Source organism: Oncorhynchus masou, chromosome 12 (genome assembly GCF_036934945.1).
Source record: "Oncorhynchus masou masou isolate Uvic2021 chromosome 12, UVic_Omas_1.1, whole genome shotgun sequence".
NCBI classification, from domain to species: Eukaryota; Metazoa; Chordata; class Actinopteri; order Salmoniformes; family Salmonidae; genus Oncorhynchus; species Oncorhynchus masou.
In genome coordinates, this window is record NC_088223.1 from 19,376,433 (window position 1) to 19,395,430 (window position 18,998).

An 18,998-nucleotide genomic window follows, 5' to 3' on the forward strand; every position below is an offset into this window, starting at 1 on the left:
GTACTGTTGCTCCAGCAGATCAACCAGTAGCTTAGCTACCTCCTCATAACAGCTCTATCTGCCTGTGAGAATTACTGTGGCCTGTTTTGGAGAGTGTTGCACTTGGTAACCTTGTTTAAATTGTGACGGTGGAAATAAGAGGTTCCCAGGAAAGCAGATCAACACTACATTTGATACAATCTGATTATCACGTAAGCAATGTGTCATCCCTCTTGGCTGTAAGGAAACATCCTAAATACAAGAAATAAGTTCTGACAGAGAGGTGGGACACTGAGGGACATGAGGGTGTCTACATGGAATTAGGACAAAGGAATCAGTAATTTCCTATTGAAGGACAATCAACAAACATCAATCAAAACGGTGCTTATAAGGAAATGAACATGATCATGGAATGGAAATGAATACTCAGTGTTAAATATCAGTTTTTCTCCATCGCTTACCTTGTGGATTATTTTAAATTACTCAACTAATCATTAGAATGAATCATTAGATTCTAATGTTTGGAAATTAAGTCTTTGGAGAAGACTCAGTGACGTGCTTTCAGGCCTGGTCGGCTCAATGATATTCCACATGGACAGCCTGAGAGAGGGAGAGCCACTGAAGTAACACTAGAAAATAAATTCCACTCTACTATCAACAGTGGCGATCTACCTCAATTACACATACTATCAAGCCAATGTGGGCTGTGCAAATGTGGGGCTGTGCATTCACAACCACTTCTGTTATATGGGCGGGGTAGACAACGGGGCAGTAGCTCACCTCTATTAAGTGCAAATGCAATACTTAGAAATCCACCAATCTCTGGGTTTAAGTCTGTGAGGTCTCAATGAAAGTCAACCCCCCCCCCCCCTTTGTTTTTGCTGAATCAGCTTAAATTGATTTAGGGGCAGCTGATTAAAAGAGCCAGGAGCATGGAGGGAACACTACTGCAGCCCTACCGCTGGTTTCTAAGAACTCCAAGAGGACGAGTAAACGCCTGGAGAAATACAAGGTGGATGTTCAAGGGGCTTTAGGTGTATTAAGCATAAGGGAATCAGGGCTATAAAAGTTAGAGCAGGTAGAGGGTGGTAAATAAGGGTTTTAATGGTCGCTTGCCTGAATGAAAGGGGAGGGGACAGTGCTATGCTGCATTGAAGGGGAGGGAGTATTGGTGGGGCATGCTTACAGTACCTGTAGCAGCCTCCTCCACTTCTGCTTTAGGTGTAGGGTATAGGAATCAGGGCTTTAGAAATAAGAGAGGTTACCTTGGAGGACCGATGATGAATAAGGGCTTGAGTGGTCACTTGTCTTTATTAAAAGGGGAGGGACAGTGCTTTGGGGTGCTGAATTAAAAGGAAGAGCAGTGGTGTAAAGTACTGAATTAAAAATACTTGAAAGTACTACTTAAGTCGCTTTTGGAGGTATCTATACTTTATTATTTATACATTCCTAAAGAAAATAATGTACTTTCTATTCCATACATTTTCCCTGACACCCAAAAGTACTCGTTACATTTTGAATGCTTAGCAGGACAGTAAAATGGTCTAATTCACACACTTCTAAAGAGAACATCCCTGGTCATCCCTACTGCCTCTGATCTGTTGGACTCACTAAACAGAGAACATCCCTGGTAATCCCTGCTGCCTCTGATCTGTTGGACTCACTAAACACATGCTTCGTTTCTAAATGATGTGTTGGAGTGCCCCTTGCTATCTATAAAGAAAGAAAGAAAATGGTGCCATCTGGTTTGCTTAAAATAAGGAATTTGAAATGATTTATACTTTTACTTTTGATACTTAAGTATATTTGAGCAATTTGATTTACTTTTGATTCTTAAGTATATTTAAGACCAAATACTTTCACTTTTACTCAAGTAGGATTTTACTAGGTGACTTTCATTTGAGTCATTTGCTATCAAGGCATCTTTACTCAAGTATGACAAGTGGGAACTTTTTCCACCACTGAGGCAGGACATATTGAGGGGACAGATTTTGGTGTGACAGGCATACCTGTGGTGGGTGGGGGATCCTCCTTGTCTTGCTCCTCATGCCACTGCATGGTCCGGTGGTAGCTGAGCATCACCTCCCACAATGCCTTGCACAGGTCGCTCAGGCAGGGGACGTAGCTGTCTTGAGTGATGTGCTGTGGACCAGACGGGAGAGACACATTTTAAAAAAGAGAGCGAGACAGCAAGATAGAGAGACGGACAGAGGGACAGACAGGGGTACGGCTGATGCAAGCAAGACAGACGCTGATCTTCAAACGGTCAGAGACAAAACAGTGTGTGTGCGTGACTGACCCACAGACACCGACAGTTCAGAAATGAGCCTGAAACCATTCCATTGACCACAATGTCTAACACCAATGAATTCCCTGTGGCTGACTGACTGAACGTAAACAAGAAGGACATTTCCATAAATGTATGTCTATTGCACACAGACCTTTATTAGGCCCTTGAAAACACTACCCGCCTTTTGTGGGACATTTTCGGGCACAACGCAATGTTGTAATGCTTGACACATTGGCCTATGTAAATGATGGAGGGATGAAGAGACTGCAGTTCTAATGACCCATATCAAAATATTGTCGATTATATACACTACCAGTCAAAAGTTTGGACACACCTACTCATTCAAGGGTTTTTCTTTATTTTTATGAATTTCTACATTGTAGAACAATAGTGAAGACATCAAAACTATGAAATAACACATATGGAATCATGTAGTAACCAAAAAAGTGATAAACTAAATCTATTTTATATTTGAGATTCTTCAAAGTAGCCACCCTTTGCCTTGATGACAGCTTTGCACACTCTTGGCATTCTCTCAACCAGCTTCATGAGGTAGTCACCTGGAATGTTAACAGGTGTGCCTTGTTAAAAGTACATTTGAGGAATTTCTTTCCTTCTTTATGCGTTTGAGCCCCCAAAAATATATATTTTTTTCAACTAGACAAGTCAGTTAAGAATAAATTCTTATTTACAATGACGGCCTAGGAACAGTGGGTAAACTACCTTGTTCAGGGGCAGAACGACAGATTTTTACCTTGTCAGCTCAGGGATTCGATCTAGCAACCTTTTGATTATTGGCCCAACACTCTAACCACTAGGCTGCCTGCCACCCCGCCAATCAGTTGTGTTGTGACAAGGTAGGGGTGGTATACAGAAGACAACCCTATTTGGTAAAAGACCAAGTCCATATTATTGCAAGAACAGTTCAAATAAGCAAAGAGAAACGACAGTCCATCATTACTTTAAGACATGAAGGTCGGGCAATCCAGAAAATGTCAAGAACTTTGAAAGTTTCTTCATGCAAAAACCATCAAGTGCTATGATGAAACTGGCTATCATGAGGACCGCCACAGGAAAGGAAGACCCAGAGTTACCTCTGCAGCAGAGGAAAAGTTCATTAGAGTTACCAGGCTCAGAAATTGCAGCCCAAATAAATGCTTCACAAAGTTCAAGTAACAGACACACATCAACATCAATTGTTCAGAGACTGTGTGAATCAGGCCTTCATTATTGAATGTCTGCAAAGAAACCACTACTAAAGGACACCAATAAGAAGAAGAGACTTGGGCCAAGAAACACGAGCAATGGTCTGAGTCCAAATAGTAAAGATAAAGAAAACCCCCTGAATGAGTAGGTGCGTCCAAACTGTTGACTGGTACTGTATATATTATACAGAAGTCATGATGAGAGTTGGAGCATTTTTTGAGTTTCTCAACTTAAGTAAAAATTAAAAACAGCACTCTATGGAAAGGGCAAATGAGTGGAGTTAGGATTTGGCCAACCACCACATAGACTCTAGCATCGTTTAACTCTCTACGGCTGGCGTTCAAGGCATGCCCCGTCAAACCCAGTGGTGCACAGGACTCTGAGGCTACATACCTCATGGCCTGAGACAGACGTGGTTTTCAACACCATCAGAGACTAAAGATTCATCATTGCATTCTAAAAAGGTTCTGGAGACAGCAGAGCTTGTTCTCACCGGAAGCCCCGATGCCATTTGTTTTAAACATAGCACGTGTAAGTGCCCATGCGTGTGTGTGTGTGTGTGTGTATGTGAGAACTGTTCCCTCTGCCAAGCAGGTGTAAATTACCGACAGTGAGCCACGCACACCGGGGTTTCTGCGGGGGAAACGGTGCATAGCAACACGGACCCTGGCTGTGGAACAGCTAACAGGAGCGAAGGGTTCCAGAGCAATTTATTCATCACAGCCGTCTCTCTTTCCCCTCTCAGAGTTAACCGCTAACCTGTAAATTAGACAACGCCAGGGTTCAGGCTGCCAGACCCCCTCGGCTGCCAGAGACCTTTCAGGAGAAAATTCATGATCACAAATAGCGAGTCGAGTGAACGATATCATTCAGTGACCTCCCGTCTCTAAAATAGCATGACATTGCATCACTAGTGTTGCATAGCTCCAATGCTAATGGTTAACAAGGATCGCTATTGCCCAAACTAGAGTTAGAGTTACATTACATTACATTTAAGTCATTTAGCAGACGCTCTTTGTAGTGGTTTTGATTAACATTGGCCAGTTCATGTGTATGACTGTTTATGTTTGTATTACACAAACATCACAATAAAGGAGCAACTTTCTTTCCCATGTGGTGTTCTTTATTTTGCAATATCCACATGGTGCAAATTAAACGTTGCCATGTCATAGAGCCCACGGCAACCAACATAAAAGACTTACAGGAAAGAGGTTGGTTAAATGTGAAACATTTACAGAGAGCCTGAGGGGAACGTTATAGGAACATTCCAGAATAATAATAGAACCTTCGATTGTTTTAGTACCTTTTGCTGGGTGTGGTAGAAATGAATCATCAAGCTCAGTCTGGAGAGAGAACACTAGCACTTAGCGAGTCAAAAGTACTCTATAGAGCAGAGGTTCCCAACTCCAGTCCTCCCAACAGCACACATTTGTGTTATACCCCTGGACAGACTCACCTGATTCAACTTGTCAAGGGCTTGATGATTAGATGACAAGTAGAATCAGGTGTGCTTGTCCGGGGCCACAACAAAAATATGTATTGTAGCATTTCCACAGCCATAGGTAATAGGGTGGTATTTAGGATGCACTACTACAGTACTTCCCTAACGTCAGGATACTCATCAGCCATGACTTACTCAGTTGGTAAAACACCTCACATTGACATTCAACAACAGTCACTGGAATAATTAGCGTAGTTTAGCAGCCTTGTCTGAATGTGCTTAACTGTAGTCCTCCTGAACACACCTAAAAAATGTTTTGCCCTGAATCTCCTCAAATAACACCTGAAATTCTTCAGATTGGAAAATGATTTTCGGTTTGACACAGACACTGGTTTCATGGGGAAAACGGTCACATAACTATGTCTCACACATTGACTTTAAAAGTCACCTATACAGTATAAAACAACCCCTGGCCTGGTTTCCTCTACCCATATAACCCATGGTGTACTAATTTGCGCAAACTGTAGGGAAACGTTTTTCATTGAAAACAAGCATTTTTTTATTGGACTGGTTTAATTAAGTTCGCTCCAAACCGTTTCCGTCTACAAGCCCAGTATGGCATCATAGGAAGCAACCAGTCAGTGTTATCGCCGTCTGTCCCCTCGGGAGTCTAATAGAGGAACAGGATCCTGAAACCATCACGCATTCTCTCCTCTCTCTCTCTCACACACACACACACACACACACACACACACAGCTGATTGCAAGATCCATTTCATCTCAGCCCCTCCCACGTATTTCCAATACCACCGTAACAAGTCACTAATGCATCAAGCATTCCCTTAGTGTGGGATGTTATGAGAATGTTGCTATTATTGAGGAGTATCATGGGTAAATGCAAGGACAATGCAATATTCCAGTGTAAATGGCCTCCCTTTCCCATCCAAACCCAGTGGCTACCTATGAACAGTGTTAAATTAGGGATCCACATCCAAGCGGACAACCAATGGTCCAGCCCTGCCATTTGATGGTAATGCTATCCTGCTACGGTAGGAAATATCACACCACGTTGCCAGGCAACTGGGACTAATTGTCAGGAGAAAGGGGCCGCAGGGGCTCTGTGATCTATAGTTGGTCTGATAAGAAGAAATCACCTCCTTGGCTTCTTCAGGGGGCACTGCCTGACCCCTTCCAAGCCCCCCCTCAGGGGGACACACGGACAGGGACACACACAGACTCTACCCCTGCTCAGGGTAAGGTCACAGCTGGGTGTTTTCTCTCTGATCAAAGTGGCTCCTCAACACCTCCATAGGGCATGTTGGATCTCAGACTTCAGAGGGTTTGATGTATGGAGAAACATCCCAGATCACTCCATATGATACATAGTGGATCTATTTTAAGAGGACGGGTGCAGTGTATGCCTACGCTCAGCAGCATAGGGACTTGTGCATAGGGATAGTGAGCTGCGTAGGGAGGGGGGGGGCATGGTTTTTAGCCAATACACTTCCACTTCCATTTCAGATGTAATCCTAGTGCTTTTCCCAAATCTGCAGGTGATTAAAAAAACAGCGCCCTGCCTCCTAGTCAGCAATCTGCAGATCTGCCGAGCCAGAAAAGCACAACATGGTGTCCTCCTCCTCCATCAAAGTGCAGCTAGACTCCTCAAGCATTGGTGACACTGGCAAGCCACTACAACTTCCCACACCTTGGGCAAGGTACCATGATGGTTCACTCCGAAATAAAACTTTGTCAGAAGTTTTCAGACCTGGACTGTGGACTAATGTTGAGATGATTTCACGTCCCAATACTGTGCGTGGCTTCAGGAAAAGTCTCAACATCCTTAAGTGGCCCAGCCAGAGCCCGGACTTGATCCCGATCGAACATCTATGGAGAGACCTGAAAATAGCAGTGCAGCGACGCTCCCCATCCAACCTGACAGCGCTTAAGAAGATCTGAAGAGAAGACTGGGAGAAACTCCCCAAATACAGGTGTGCCAAGCTTGAAGCATCATACCCAAGAAGACGAGGCTGTGATCGATCACTGCCAAAGGGGCTTCAACAAAGTACTGAGTAAAGGGTCTGAATACCTATGTAAATGTGATATCAGTTTCTTATTTTTAATACATTTGCAAACATTTCTAAAAACCTGTTTTTTCTTTGTCATTATGGGGTATTGTATGTAGATTGATGAGGGGGAAAAACTATTTAATCAATTTTAGAATAAGGCTGTAATGTAACAAAATGTGGAAAAAGTTAAGTGGTCTGAATACTTTCTGAATGCACAGTATAAGTGTCCGAGCTGAATGTTATTTGATTATGCAGACAATCTGGAATTCTGAAGTTATGCTTCTGATAAAAACTACAAAACGAATAGGTCGTCAACCCTCAACCAGGAAAGACCCGCATGCATGTTGATGTTAGTTCTGTATGTGCATATAAGGGCAAGGCGTGCTGCTCTGCTCTGATACCTTCAAACTCTGTGCCTCTTTGGTTGACATCATGGGAAAATCAAAAAAAAAATCTGCCAAGACCTCAGAAAAACAATTGTAGACCTCCACAAGTCTGGTTCATCCTTGGGAGTAATTTCCAAACGCCTGAAGGTACCACGTTCATCTGTACAAACAATAGTACGCAAGTACAAACACCATGGGACCACGCAGCCGTCATACCGCTCAGGAAGGAGACGTGTCTCCTAGAGATGAATGTACTTTGGTGCGAACACTGCAAATCAATCCCAGAACAACAGCAAATGACCTTGTTAAGATGCTGGAGGAAACAGGTACAAAAGTATCAATATCCACAGTAAAACAAGTCCTATACTGACATAACCTGAAAGGCCGCTCAGTACGGAAGAAGCCACTGCCCTAAAGCCTCCATAACAAAGCCAGACAACGGTTTGCAACTGCACATGGGGAAAAATATTGTACTTTTCGGAGAAATGCCCTCTCTTCTGATGAAACAAAAATAGAACTGTTTGGCCATAATGACAATCTTTATGTTTAGCGGAAAAAGAGACGCTTGCAAGCTGAAGAACATCATCCCAACCGTGAAGCACAGGGGTGGGATGGGGGGGGGGGTTGCTGCAGGAGGGACTGGTGCACTTCACAAAATAGATGGCTTCATGAGGAAGGAAAATTGTGGATATACTGAGGCAACATCTCAGGACATCCGTCAGGTAGTTAAAGCTTGGTGACAAATGGGTCTTCCAAATGGACAATGACCCCAAGCATACTTCCAAAGTTGTGGCAAAATGGCTTAAGGACAACAAAGTCAAGGTATTGGAGTGGCCATCACAAAGCCCTGACCTCAATCGTATAGAACATTTGTGGGCAGAACTGAAAAAGCCTGTGTGGGCAAAGAGGCCTACAAACCTGACTCCGTTACAGCAGCTCTGTCAGGAGGAATGGGCCAACATTCACCCAACTTATTGTGGTAAGCTTGTGGAAGGCTACCTGAAACGTTTGACCCAAGTTAAACAATTTAAACGCAATGCTACCAAATACTAATTGAGTGTATGTAAACATCTGACCCACTGGGAATGTGATGAAAGAAATAAAACCTGAAATAAATCATTCACTCTACTATTATTCGGACATTTTGCATTCTTAAAATAAAGTGGTGATCATAACTGACCTAAGACAGGGAATCTTTACTAGGATTAAATGTCAGGAATTGAGAAAATCTGAGTTTAAATGTATTTGGCTAAGGTGTATGTAAACTCCCGACTTCAACTGTATGTACTGAGCTTGTCTGATGTTTAAGCATGCTGTTTGATAAAAAAAAATTAAGACAAATGACTCAAGAGGGAGCCAGAAAACCAGATAACCGAACCAGAAGGGAAAAATACTGTTCCCGGCCCCCCTCCTCCCGCTGCTGCTTCTAATGTCTTCACAGATTCTGTCATTACGCTCCTCAAGTTGCTTGTAATAGGTTACTCCAGGGGTCGGCACATTTTTTCATTTGTAGTGCAAATTTGTTACCATTTACACCAATCTGAGTGTCAGTTGTGATTTTCATGGAACAGTTTCATTTAACTGATTTATAGTCTTTGTATCTCCAAATCACTGTCATGAGGTTAATCTAAATTATATCTAAAAGAAAGTGATAGAAATCTAAAAGTAACTTATATTGCAAACTGTGTAAAAAATATCCTACCTAAAGCCAACAAATAAAAATGTGGCAGCCTTCAGGTAGAAAATATACTGAGAAAAATACTGTAATTATCCTATTAACCTTTTGTGACTAGGGGGCAGTATTTTAATTTTTGGGGAAAAAAGGGATATTTTGTCATGACAAGATGCTAGAATATGCATATAATTGACAGCTTAGGATAGAAAACACTCTAAAACTGTACAAATATTGTCTGTGAGTATAACAGAACTGATGTTGCAGGCGAAAGCCTGAGAAAAATCCAATCCGGAAGTGCCTCATGTTTTGAAAGCGCTGCGTTCCAATGTGTCCCTATTGAGCAGTGAATGGGCTATCAACCAGATTACTCTTTCTCCGTATTCCTGAAGGTGTCTACAGCATTGTGACGTAGTTTTACGCATTTATGTTGAAGAATACCCGTAGGCGGCTACATTGCGCAAGTGGTCACCTGATGCTCCCAGAGAGATTCTCGCGTAAAATACAGGAGGTAGCCATTACTCCAATCGGTCCTACTGAAAAACGAATTGTCCCGATGGATATATTATCGAATAGATATTGGAAAAACAACTTGAGGATTGATTATAAACAACGTTTGCCATGTTTCTGTCGATATTATGGAGCTAATTTAGAATATTCATTGCCATTTTCGTGACTGCAATTTCCGGGCGATTTCTCAGCCAAACGTGAAGAACAAACGGAGCTATTTCGACTACAAAAATAATATTTTTGGAAAAAAGGAACATTTGCTATCTAACTGGGAGTCTTGTGAGTGAAAACATCCAAAGCTCACCAAAGGTAAACGATTTAATTTGATTGCTTTTCTGATATCCTTGACCAAGTTACCTGCTGCTACCTGGACAAAATGCTATGCTAGGCTATCGATAAACTTACACAAATGCTTGTCTAGCTTTGGCTGTAAAGCATATTTTTAAAATCTGAGATGACAGGGTGATTAACAAAATGCTAAGCTTTGTCTCAATATATTTGACTTCTGATTTTCATGAATAGGAATATTTTCTAGTAATAGTTATGTCCGTTGCGTTATGCTAATTTAGCGTCAGATGATGACAACGGTCCCGTTCACGGGATGGGGTGTCACTAGAGGTTAATCACATGGAAGACAGGCCGGCTTTGCGTAGCCAATGAACTTGAAACATTGTCTCAACTATAACCTATGTCGGGACTGAAGCTAGCACTAGAAAAGTTGCAAGCTCGGGACAGACACAGCTATAGGTGCAAGGGATAGGAAGTAATCAGGGATTTTATGATGTTTCCACTGGATCAGAGCATTACATTTTTCGAGTGGTTACCAAAAGGGATAGAGCTGGAAATATATTGAGGAACTATTGTCATTCTTAATGGATTCTAAAAACACACTTTGTTTACTTGCTGTTTGAAGTGAAGAAACAAATACTTTGAGAAACTCCACAGCTCATTAGTGGTGGTGAGTTAAGATAGTATTTCTAATATCAGACATCTCCAATTGGACAGACCTACATTTGCACAAAGGCCAAGTAGCCTAGGTCAACTTCTATATGAGTAGGCGGGATCAGATGCAAGTCCTTACTCAACATTGACAGGAGCACTCCAAACAAAATGTATAAATTACCAAAACTCGAAAATGGAAAGAAATAAACTCAAATGTATTTCTTACAAGTGTAGCATAAATTGTGAGCTCTGCAAACAACGACAATAAGAACACTAAATAACAATAATATCAATAATAAATTGAATGCATTAACAGAAATTACCATAACCAAACAAACACTGTAGATTAAAAATTATGGGAATTAATGGTAAATATAGGTTACTACTGTATGTAGTGGGGAATTGATAGACACTAACAATCAAAAGGCAAACAATTCACACAATGAAGTTATGAAACTATGAATGTGCACAAAATTGCAAGAGAGAGCGCATATTCTGGAGAGAGACGTGTCTTGTGCATTTCAGCCACGCTTCTTTTTTTAGGACCGTGACATCCCAACCGCCTCCTAAATGGATGAGCCCACTGAGACGCCCACTGAGACGCGCGTGAATCAGACAAGTATATACATATTTGAGACGGCTCGACCAACAGCCTATCGACCAAACAATCAATCAACCAGTTGACGAAATGGGGTCAGCCCTAACACACTCCTTTAGGATTTGGTTAAAGATACAGCAAATAGGTGGCAATACAGTCTGCTACCATTCTCAGTAGTTTCCCAACAAGGTTGTCTAAACCTGGTGGTAATACAGTCTGCTACCATTCTCAGTAGTTTCCCAACAAGGTTGTCTAAACCTGGTGGTAATACAGTCTGCTACCATTCTCAGTAGTTTCCCAACAAGGTTGTCTAAACCTGGTGGTAATACAGTTTGCTACCATTCTCAGTAGTTTCCAAACAAGGTTGTCTATACCTGGTGGTAATACAGTCTGCTACCATTCTCAGTAGTTTCCCCAACAAGGTTTTCTATACCTGGTGGTAATACAGTCTGCTACCATTCTCAGTAGTTTCCCCAACAAGGTTGTCTATACCTGGTGTTAATACAGTCTGCTACCATTCTCAGTAGTTTCCCCAACAAGGTTGTCTATACCTGGTGGTAATACAGTCTGCTACCATTCTCAGTAGTTTCCCCAACAAGGTTCTCTGAACCTGGTGGTAATACAGTCTGCTACCATTCTCAGTAGTTTCCCAACAAGGTTGTCTGAACCTGGTGGTAATACAGTCTGCTACCATTCTCAGTAGTTTCCCCAACAAGGTTTTCTATACCTGGTGGTAATACAGTCTGCTACCATTCTCAGTAGTTTCCCCAACAAGGTTGTCTATACCTGGTGGTAATACAGTCTGCTACCATTCTCAGTAGTTTCCCCAACAAGGTTCTCTGAACCTGGTGGTAATACAGTCTGCTACCATTCTCAGTAGTTTCCCAACAAGGTTGTCTGAACCTGGTGGTAATACAGTCTGCTACCATTCTCAGTAGTTTCCCCAACAAGGTTTTCTATACCTGGTGGTAATACAGTCTGCTACCATTCTCAGTAGTTTCCCCAACAAGGTTTTCTATACCTGGTGGTAATTCAGGCTGCTACCATTCTCAGTAGTTTCCCCAACAAGGTTTTCTATACCTGGTAGTAATACAGTCTGCTACCATTCTCAGTAGTTTTCCCAACAAGGTTTTCTATACCTGGTAGTAATACAGTCTGCTACCATTCTCAGTAGTTTCCCCAACAAGGTTGTCTATACCTGGTGGTAATACAGTCTGCTACCATTCTCAGTAGTTTCCCCAACAAGGTTGTCTATACCTGGTGGTAATACAGTCTGCTACCATTCTCAGTAGTTTCCCCAACAAGGTTTTCTAAACCTGGTGGTAATACAGTCTGCTACCATTCTCAGTAGTTTCCCAACAAGGTTTTCTATACCAGCTGGCTCATCATTATGGATGGATAACAATAGTTTTTCCACCACTCCCACACTAACTTGACCAAACTCCAAACAACGATCATTCACTTTCAATATTACATTTTTTACACTAAAATATGATGTCTCAATGTTCAATATTGTCATTTCACTTCCACTTAACTTGTGAAATAGTCATTGAAATTATTGGTAATCCTTCACTTTCAATATTGGAGCTTTTATTCTGAAATATGATGGCTCACTGTTGTTATAAATCACCCATCAACTTCAATAAATGATGGAGATGAACTGGGTTTTCCAAAGTCTTTTTCCATTGTGTTTTATGTCATTTATCATAGTTTAGTAATTACATTTCTAGTTTTTTATGTTAAGTTTAGGTCACAACATTTCTCCATTGACAGTATGTCAACCAATCAACTGAGCTTGACATGTTAACCACCTCTTTTGCATCATTTCTTTGAAACATACAATTTTTCAATGAATCATCAATCCAGAGGCCTCAGTTCTCCCAGTTAGTTAATTAACAGGATTGTCAACAACTGACATGAATACTTTTACAAATACTTCCAGTGCTGCGTCCTAGTGTCACCTCATACACATTAGACCAACATTTAAAAAAATGTACAAGTGTGTACAAAAACACATTGTATTATCTCTTATAAACAACTTTAGGACCAATCGTTGGCACCTTGGTTTTCCTTGTTATTGCCACAATGTTATGGTCACTACAGCCAATGGGAACTGATATTACTTTGGAGCAAAGCTCTGCAGCATTAGTGAAGATATGATCAATACCAGTGGATGGCACCAATCCAACACTATTGGACAACACTAGTTGGTTCAGTGATAACCTGGGACATATTACAGGCATTAGTCACAGTAAGAAGCTTCCTCTTGAGAGGACAGCTAGTTGCTAACCAGTCCATGTTCAGGTCACCCAGTAAAATAAAACTCTTAACATCACACACACGATCAAGCATTGCACATTATCCAAATGCTAACAGTTAGCAGCACCTCAAAGGAAGAGGCTTCAGATGAGGCAGGTGAACTTGCAACCACAACACAGCAACAATATTTGCCATGAGACCCTCTCTAAGATTTACAGGAATATGGTGCTGAACATATACTGCAACACCTCCCCTATAGGCATGATGAAATGTGTACTCCTATTTGCCTTTGGAGCAGCAGAGTAAAGTTAGGACTGGAGCAACACGTTACACTTGACCGGGTTTCTCTGGTGGCTGTCAGATCAAATTGTGAACGCACGGTTGTCTGGCAGAATGCTAAAGAACTAAACCATATATTCTGGAATAAGCCCTGAGGTGGGAAGCCCCCAAACCAGGCTAAAGCACTGCAATAAATAACAGGATAGGTTGTTGAGAAAGCGATGTCGCTCTTAAACGCAAGTAAAACTAAATGCATGCTATTCAAATCGATCACTGCCCGCACCTGCTCGCCCGTCCAGCATCACTACTCTGGACGGGTCTGACATAGAATATGTGGACAACTACTAATACCTGGGTGTCTGGTTAGACTGTAAACTCTCCTTCCAGACTCACATTAAGCATCTCCAATCCAAAATTAAATCTAGAATCGGCATCATATAATCGCAACAAAGCATCCTTCACTCATGCTGCTGCCAAACATACCCTCGTAAAACTGACCATCCTACCGATCCTCGACTTCGGTGATGTCATCTATAAAATAGCCTCCAACACTCTACTCAACAAACTGGATGCAGTCTAGCACAGTGACATCCGTTTTGTCACCAAAGCCCCATACACTACCCACCATTGCGACCTGTATGCTCTCGTTGGTTGGCCCTCGCTTCATACTCGTCGCCAAACCCACTGGCTACAGGTTATCTACAAGTCTCTGCTAGGTAAAGCCCCGCCTTATCTCAACTCACTGGTCACCATAGCAGCACCCACTCGTAGCACGCGCGCTCCAGCAGTATTTCTCACTGGTCACCCCCAAAGCCAATTCCTCCTTTGGTCGTCTTTCCTTCCAGTTCTCTGCTGCCCATGACTGGAACGAATTGCAAAAATCTCTGAAGCTGGAGACTCACATCTCCCTCACTAGCTTTAAGCACCAGCTGTCAGAGCAACTTACAGATCACTGCACCTGTACATAGCCCATCTGTAAACAGCTCATCTATCTACCTACCTCATCCCCATACTGGTATTTATTTATTTATTTTGCTCCTTTGCATCCCAGTATCTCTACCTGCACATTCATCTTCTGCACATCTACCATTCCTGTGTTTAATTGCTATATTGTAATTACTTCGCCACCATGGCCTATTTATTTCCTTAACTTACCTCATTTGCACTCACTGTATATATACTTTTTGTTTTCTTTTGAATTCACCAATTTGTAAGTCGCTCTGGATAAGAGCGTCTGCTAAATGACTTAAATGTAATGTAAATGTTATTGACTGCATGTTTTGTTTATTCCATGTGTAACTCTGTGTTGTTGTGTGTCGAATTGCTATGCTTTATCTTGGCCAGGTCACAATTGCAAATGAGAACTTGTTCTCAACTAGCCTACCTAGTTAAATAAAGGTGAAATAAAATAAATAAATAAATAAAATAAGACAGAAATACTTGCTGTGTCATTTACCAAAACAACTCATCTGGATACAAAAATGTATGGTACTTCATTCTCAAACACCTCAAACCATCAGCTAAATGTGACCTTCCTAAGCTGTCCTGGGACTGTCAAGGAGGGTACACTATTGAACATTATAGGGAGACCTTATATTATGCGCAGCGTGGGTGACCATATGTGGCAGCGTGGCACAGCAGTAATGTCCAGTGTACCAAGCATGTCCAGCAGGGACACAAGCATGTCATCCCAGCCCCTTTATCACCGTCAGCCACCATGCTCTCATAGACGGCTACATGCAGAGTGAGCAACTGTCTTTTCATTGCTCTCCTTCACACTACAGTAAGTGTTAATGAGCATTGCCACTCTCTCTTCCTCTGTCATGAGGAATTAAAAGTTCCCTCCAGTGACGTATAGGGAAATGTTCCGAGGACCTCATAAGCCTACCTATCAAAGCACAATGTCAACTCACCTGGTGTTACCACGGTGATGAGTAGTGCAGACCTACTGTATCTGGCACATTTAAAAAATAGATTAACTATTGAAAGTCTGGCTAACACTATTGTGGCGAGACCTACTTGGCAAACAGAGGTTGAAATGTGGAAGTTATGAGCTGGAATGGGTGCGCTAACATACCATGCCAGAAGAAATCATCATCATATTAACTTAATGCCAAGGACGGTTTGGGAGACACACAGTACAGTCGGTTTCATCTGAGATTCATTCATTACTATTAACCGCAAAGAAATGATTTGAATGTCTTTATTTTAATTCAGAGGGAAAATCGACCTTTGATTCAGTTTTAGCACGTAAATATATACTCAAGAGTTCTATAGAAACTCTAGAAATGAAAGGAAGTATATGAAACTTCCAGAAGTGACGAGAGGAAGCAAGAAATAAATCTAGACTTTGAGCATCCAAGCCTGGAACTCTGGGATCATTGATGCAAATGAAAGCAGACGTCACAACAAACAGAGTTGTTTATTGATGCTGTTACACAAGAAGATAGACGTTATCTATCACAGCTGGAGGGAGACGAGGGGTTCTGTGTGTTCTCAGGAAGGATCACTTTCACTAAATAAAAGAAGAAAACACAAAACGCAGGGGGGAGAGAGAGACTCAGCATAGTTCTTATACTTCAGTGGTGCCTCATATGAAAGCTGATATGAACGCTGAAAGGCCATGAAAGGTTCACCTCCACTATGGGTCTCACTAAAGAGCCAGTACTTCACATGAACAATAGACCATGTAAATAACTCACAGTGTCCAGTCAAAAAGATCATATTACACAATCAAGATACTGATGGTTATCAGTGAGTGAATCCTGGGGAGATAAAAATGGTGATGTACTTGATGATGTCATAAACAAGAGATTCTCCTTATGTGGCCTAACTGGTTTAGAGGTAATGAAGGTATAGGTCTGAATCCGGCCTACTACCCTTTCATACAACCTCTGTCTTTCCCCACTGTCACCCCCTCTCAATATCTGTCCAAGAAAAATCATACAACCGAAGAGTGAGTACCTTTCAGCTCTGCTGTGGCTCTGAAGGTTGCTGTGGTACTGAGGGTCATTTGATAGTAGGGTGTTGTTTTAGAGTGTGTTAGTGCTGTAATCTTCATCTATTAGAGTCATAACAGTGAGTCGGGGACAGGGTTTGCATCCCCAATAAACACCCTATTCCCTTTATAGTGCCCTACTTTTGATCAAATAGACCTAAAATAAAGTTTTTATGTGGTGCAATTTGGGACTCGGCTATGGAGTCCAGGTCAGAGAGAGCGAGAGAGACAGACAGCGAGAGAGAGACAGACAGCGAGAGAGAGACAGACAGCGAGAGAGAGACAGACAGCAAGAGAGAGACAGACAGCGAGAGAGAGACAGACAGCGAGAGAGAGACAGACAGCGAGAGAGAGACAGACAGCGAGAGAGAGACAGACAGCGAGAGAGAGACAGACAGCGAGAGAGAGACAGACAGCGAGAGAGAGACAGACGTCGAGAGAGAGACAGACAGCGAGAGAGAGACAGACAGCGAGAGAGAGACAGAGAAGGTACTTTTCCAAAAAACAAAAATCATGATTTCCCCCCCCAAAAAAACAGATGTCAGAAGCACAAATATAAATTCACCCTGAACAACACCATAATTGAACACAAACCTACCTTGGTCTGACCATATCTGCATCAGAAAACTTTAATATGGCAGTGAATGGACTCAAAGAAAAAGCCCGCAGAGCATCGTATGTAATAAAAATGAAATGATTCAAAATCAACATCCAATTAAAATTTGGACCAAAATATTTGACAGTGTAATACTACCAATAGCTCTTTACGGAAGTGAGGTTTGGGGGCCACTCATTAAACTGGACTTTAAAATGTGGGACAAACATCCAATTGAAGCCCTACCTGCAGAATTCTGTCGGAGACAGTCCAGAGAAATACACCAACTAATGCATGTAGGGCAGAATTGGGCAGCTTTCCAGATGTAATGAAAATACAGAAAAGATCATACAACTTTTGGCTACATCTAAATTCAAGTCTGCAATTTAAAGCACTTCAAACCCAAGACCTGAGCACAGGAACAAGCCCTCTCAGTCAGCTGGTGTTGGACCTCACCAACCAAGCTGACACCAGCACTGCTTCAAAAGAAAGAATTACAATAAACAAAATCATGAACAAAACAAAAGGACTCATATTTACAACATTGGAAAAACAAAACAAAATCCCAAAGCCGACTAAATTGCTATCTGACCCTAAACAGAGAATATGAATTGGCTGATTATCTCTCCTCTGTCAGAGATACGAAGCAGAGACAGATCCTTACCAAGTACAGGCTGAGTGACCACCGATTGGCAATAGAAACCGGCAGACATAAAAAGACATGGCTACCCAAAGAGGAGCGTGAATGTGGTCACTGCACAACAGGTAGAAACAGAGATGCACTTGGGTTGGTTGTTTCAGGCCCTCTCCCTGGAGCTTTACTGTGATACATATTCCTCACCAAGAGATTCATTATTCACAGAAATGACTGCATTTATTCCAAATTTTAACTTATTAAACCCAGAAGAAAAAAAGAAAAAATAATCATGGGTGAAGGAGCAATGGCTCCTCTTGCAGCCCAATATGTATTTGCCTGCCATAGCCTTTTTATTTATTTATATATTTTTTATTTCACCTTTATTTAACCAGGTAAGCAGGTTGAGAACAAGTTCTCATTTGCAACTGCGACCTGGCCAAGATAAAGCATAGCAGTGTGAACAGACAACAACAGAGTTACACATGGAATAAACCATAAACAAGTCAATAACATGGTAGAAAAAAAAGAATCTATATACATTGTGTGCAAAAGGCATGAGGTGGTAGGCAATAAATAGGCCATAGGAGAGAATAATTACAATTTAGCAGATTAACACTGGAGTGATAAATGATCAGATGAACATGTGCAGGTAGAGATACTGGTGTGCAAAAGAGCAGAAAAGTAAATAAAATAAAAACAGTATGGGGATGAGGTAGGTAAAAATGGGTGGGCTATATACCGATGGACTATGTACAGCTGCAGTGATTGGTTAGCTGCTCAGATAGCAGATGTTTAAAGTTGGTGAGGGAGATAAAAGTCTCCAACTTCAGAGATTTTTGCAATTCGTTCCAGTCGCAGGCAGCAGAGAACTGGAAGGAAAGGCGGCCAAATTAGGTTTTGGCTTTAGGGATGATCAGTGAGATACACCTGCTGGAGCGCGTGCTACGGGTGGGTGTTGCCATCGTGACCAGTGAACATGAGATAAGGCGGAGCTTTACCAAGCATAGACTTGTAGATGACCTGGAGCCAGTGGGTCTGGCGACGAACATGTAGCGAGGGCCAGCCGACTAGAGCATACAGGTCGCAGTGGTGGTGGTATAAGGTGCTTTAGTAACAAAACAGATGGCACTGTGATAAACT

At 41.9% G+C, this 18,998-nt stretch overlaps 1 protein-coding gene across 2 annotated transcripts in view; it reads right to left on the bottom strand.

The window, feature by feature from the left end:
- Positions 1-18,998, bottom strand: part of vps50 (VPS50 EARP/GARPII complex subunit) — a 231,718-nt gene that overhangs the window by 131,339 nt on the left and 81,381 nt on the right. For both annotated transcript variants that reach the window (XM_064979831.1, XM_064979830.1), the window contains exon 13: positions 1,989-2,121. In XM_064979831.1, the coding sequence (XP_064835903.1) occupies positions 1,989-2,121 (133 nt within the window). The remainder of the gene's footprint in view (positions 1-1,988; positions 2,122-18,998) is intronic.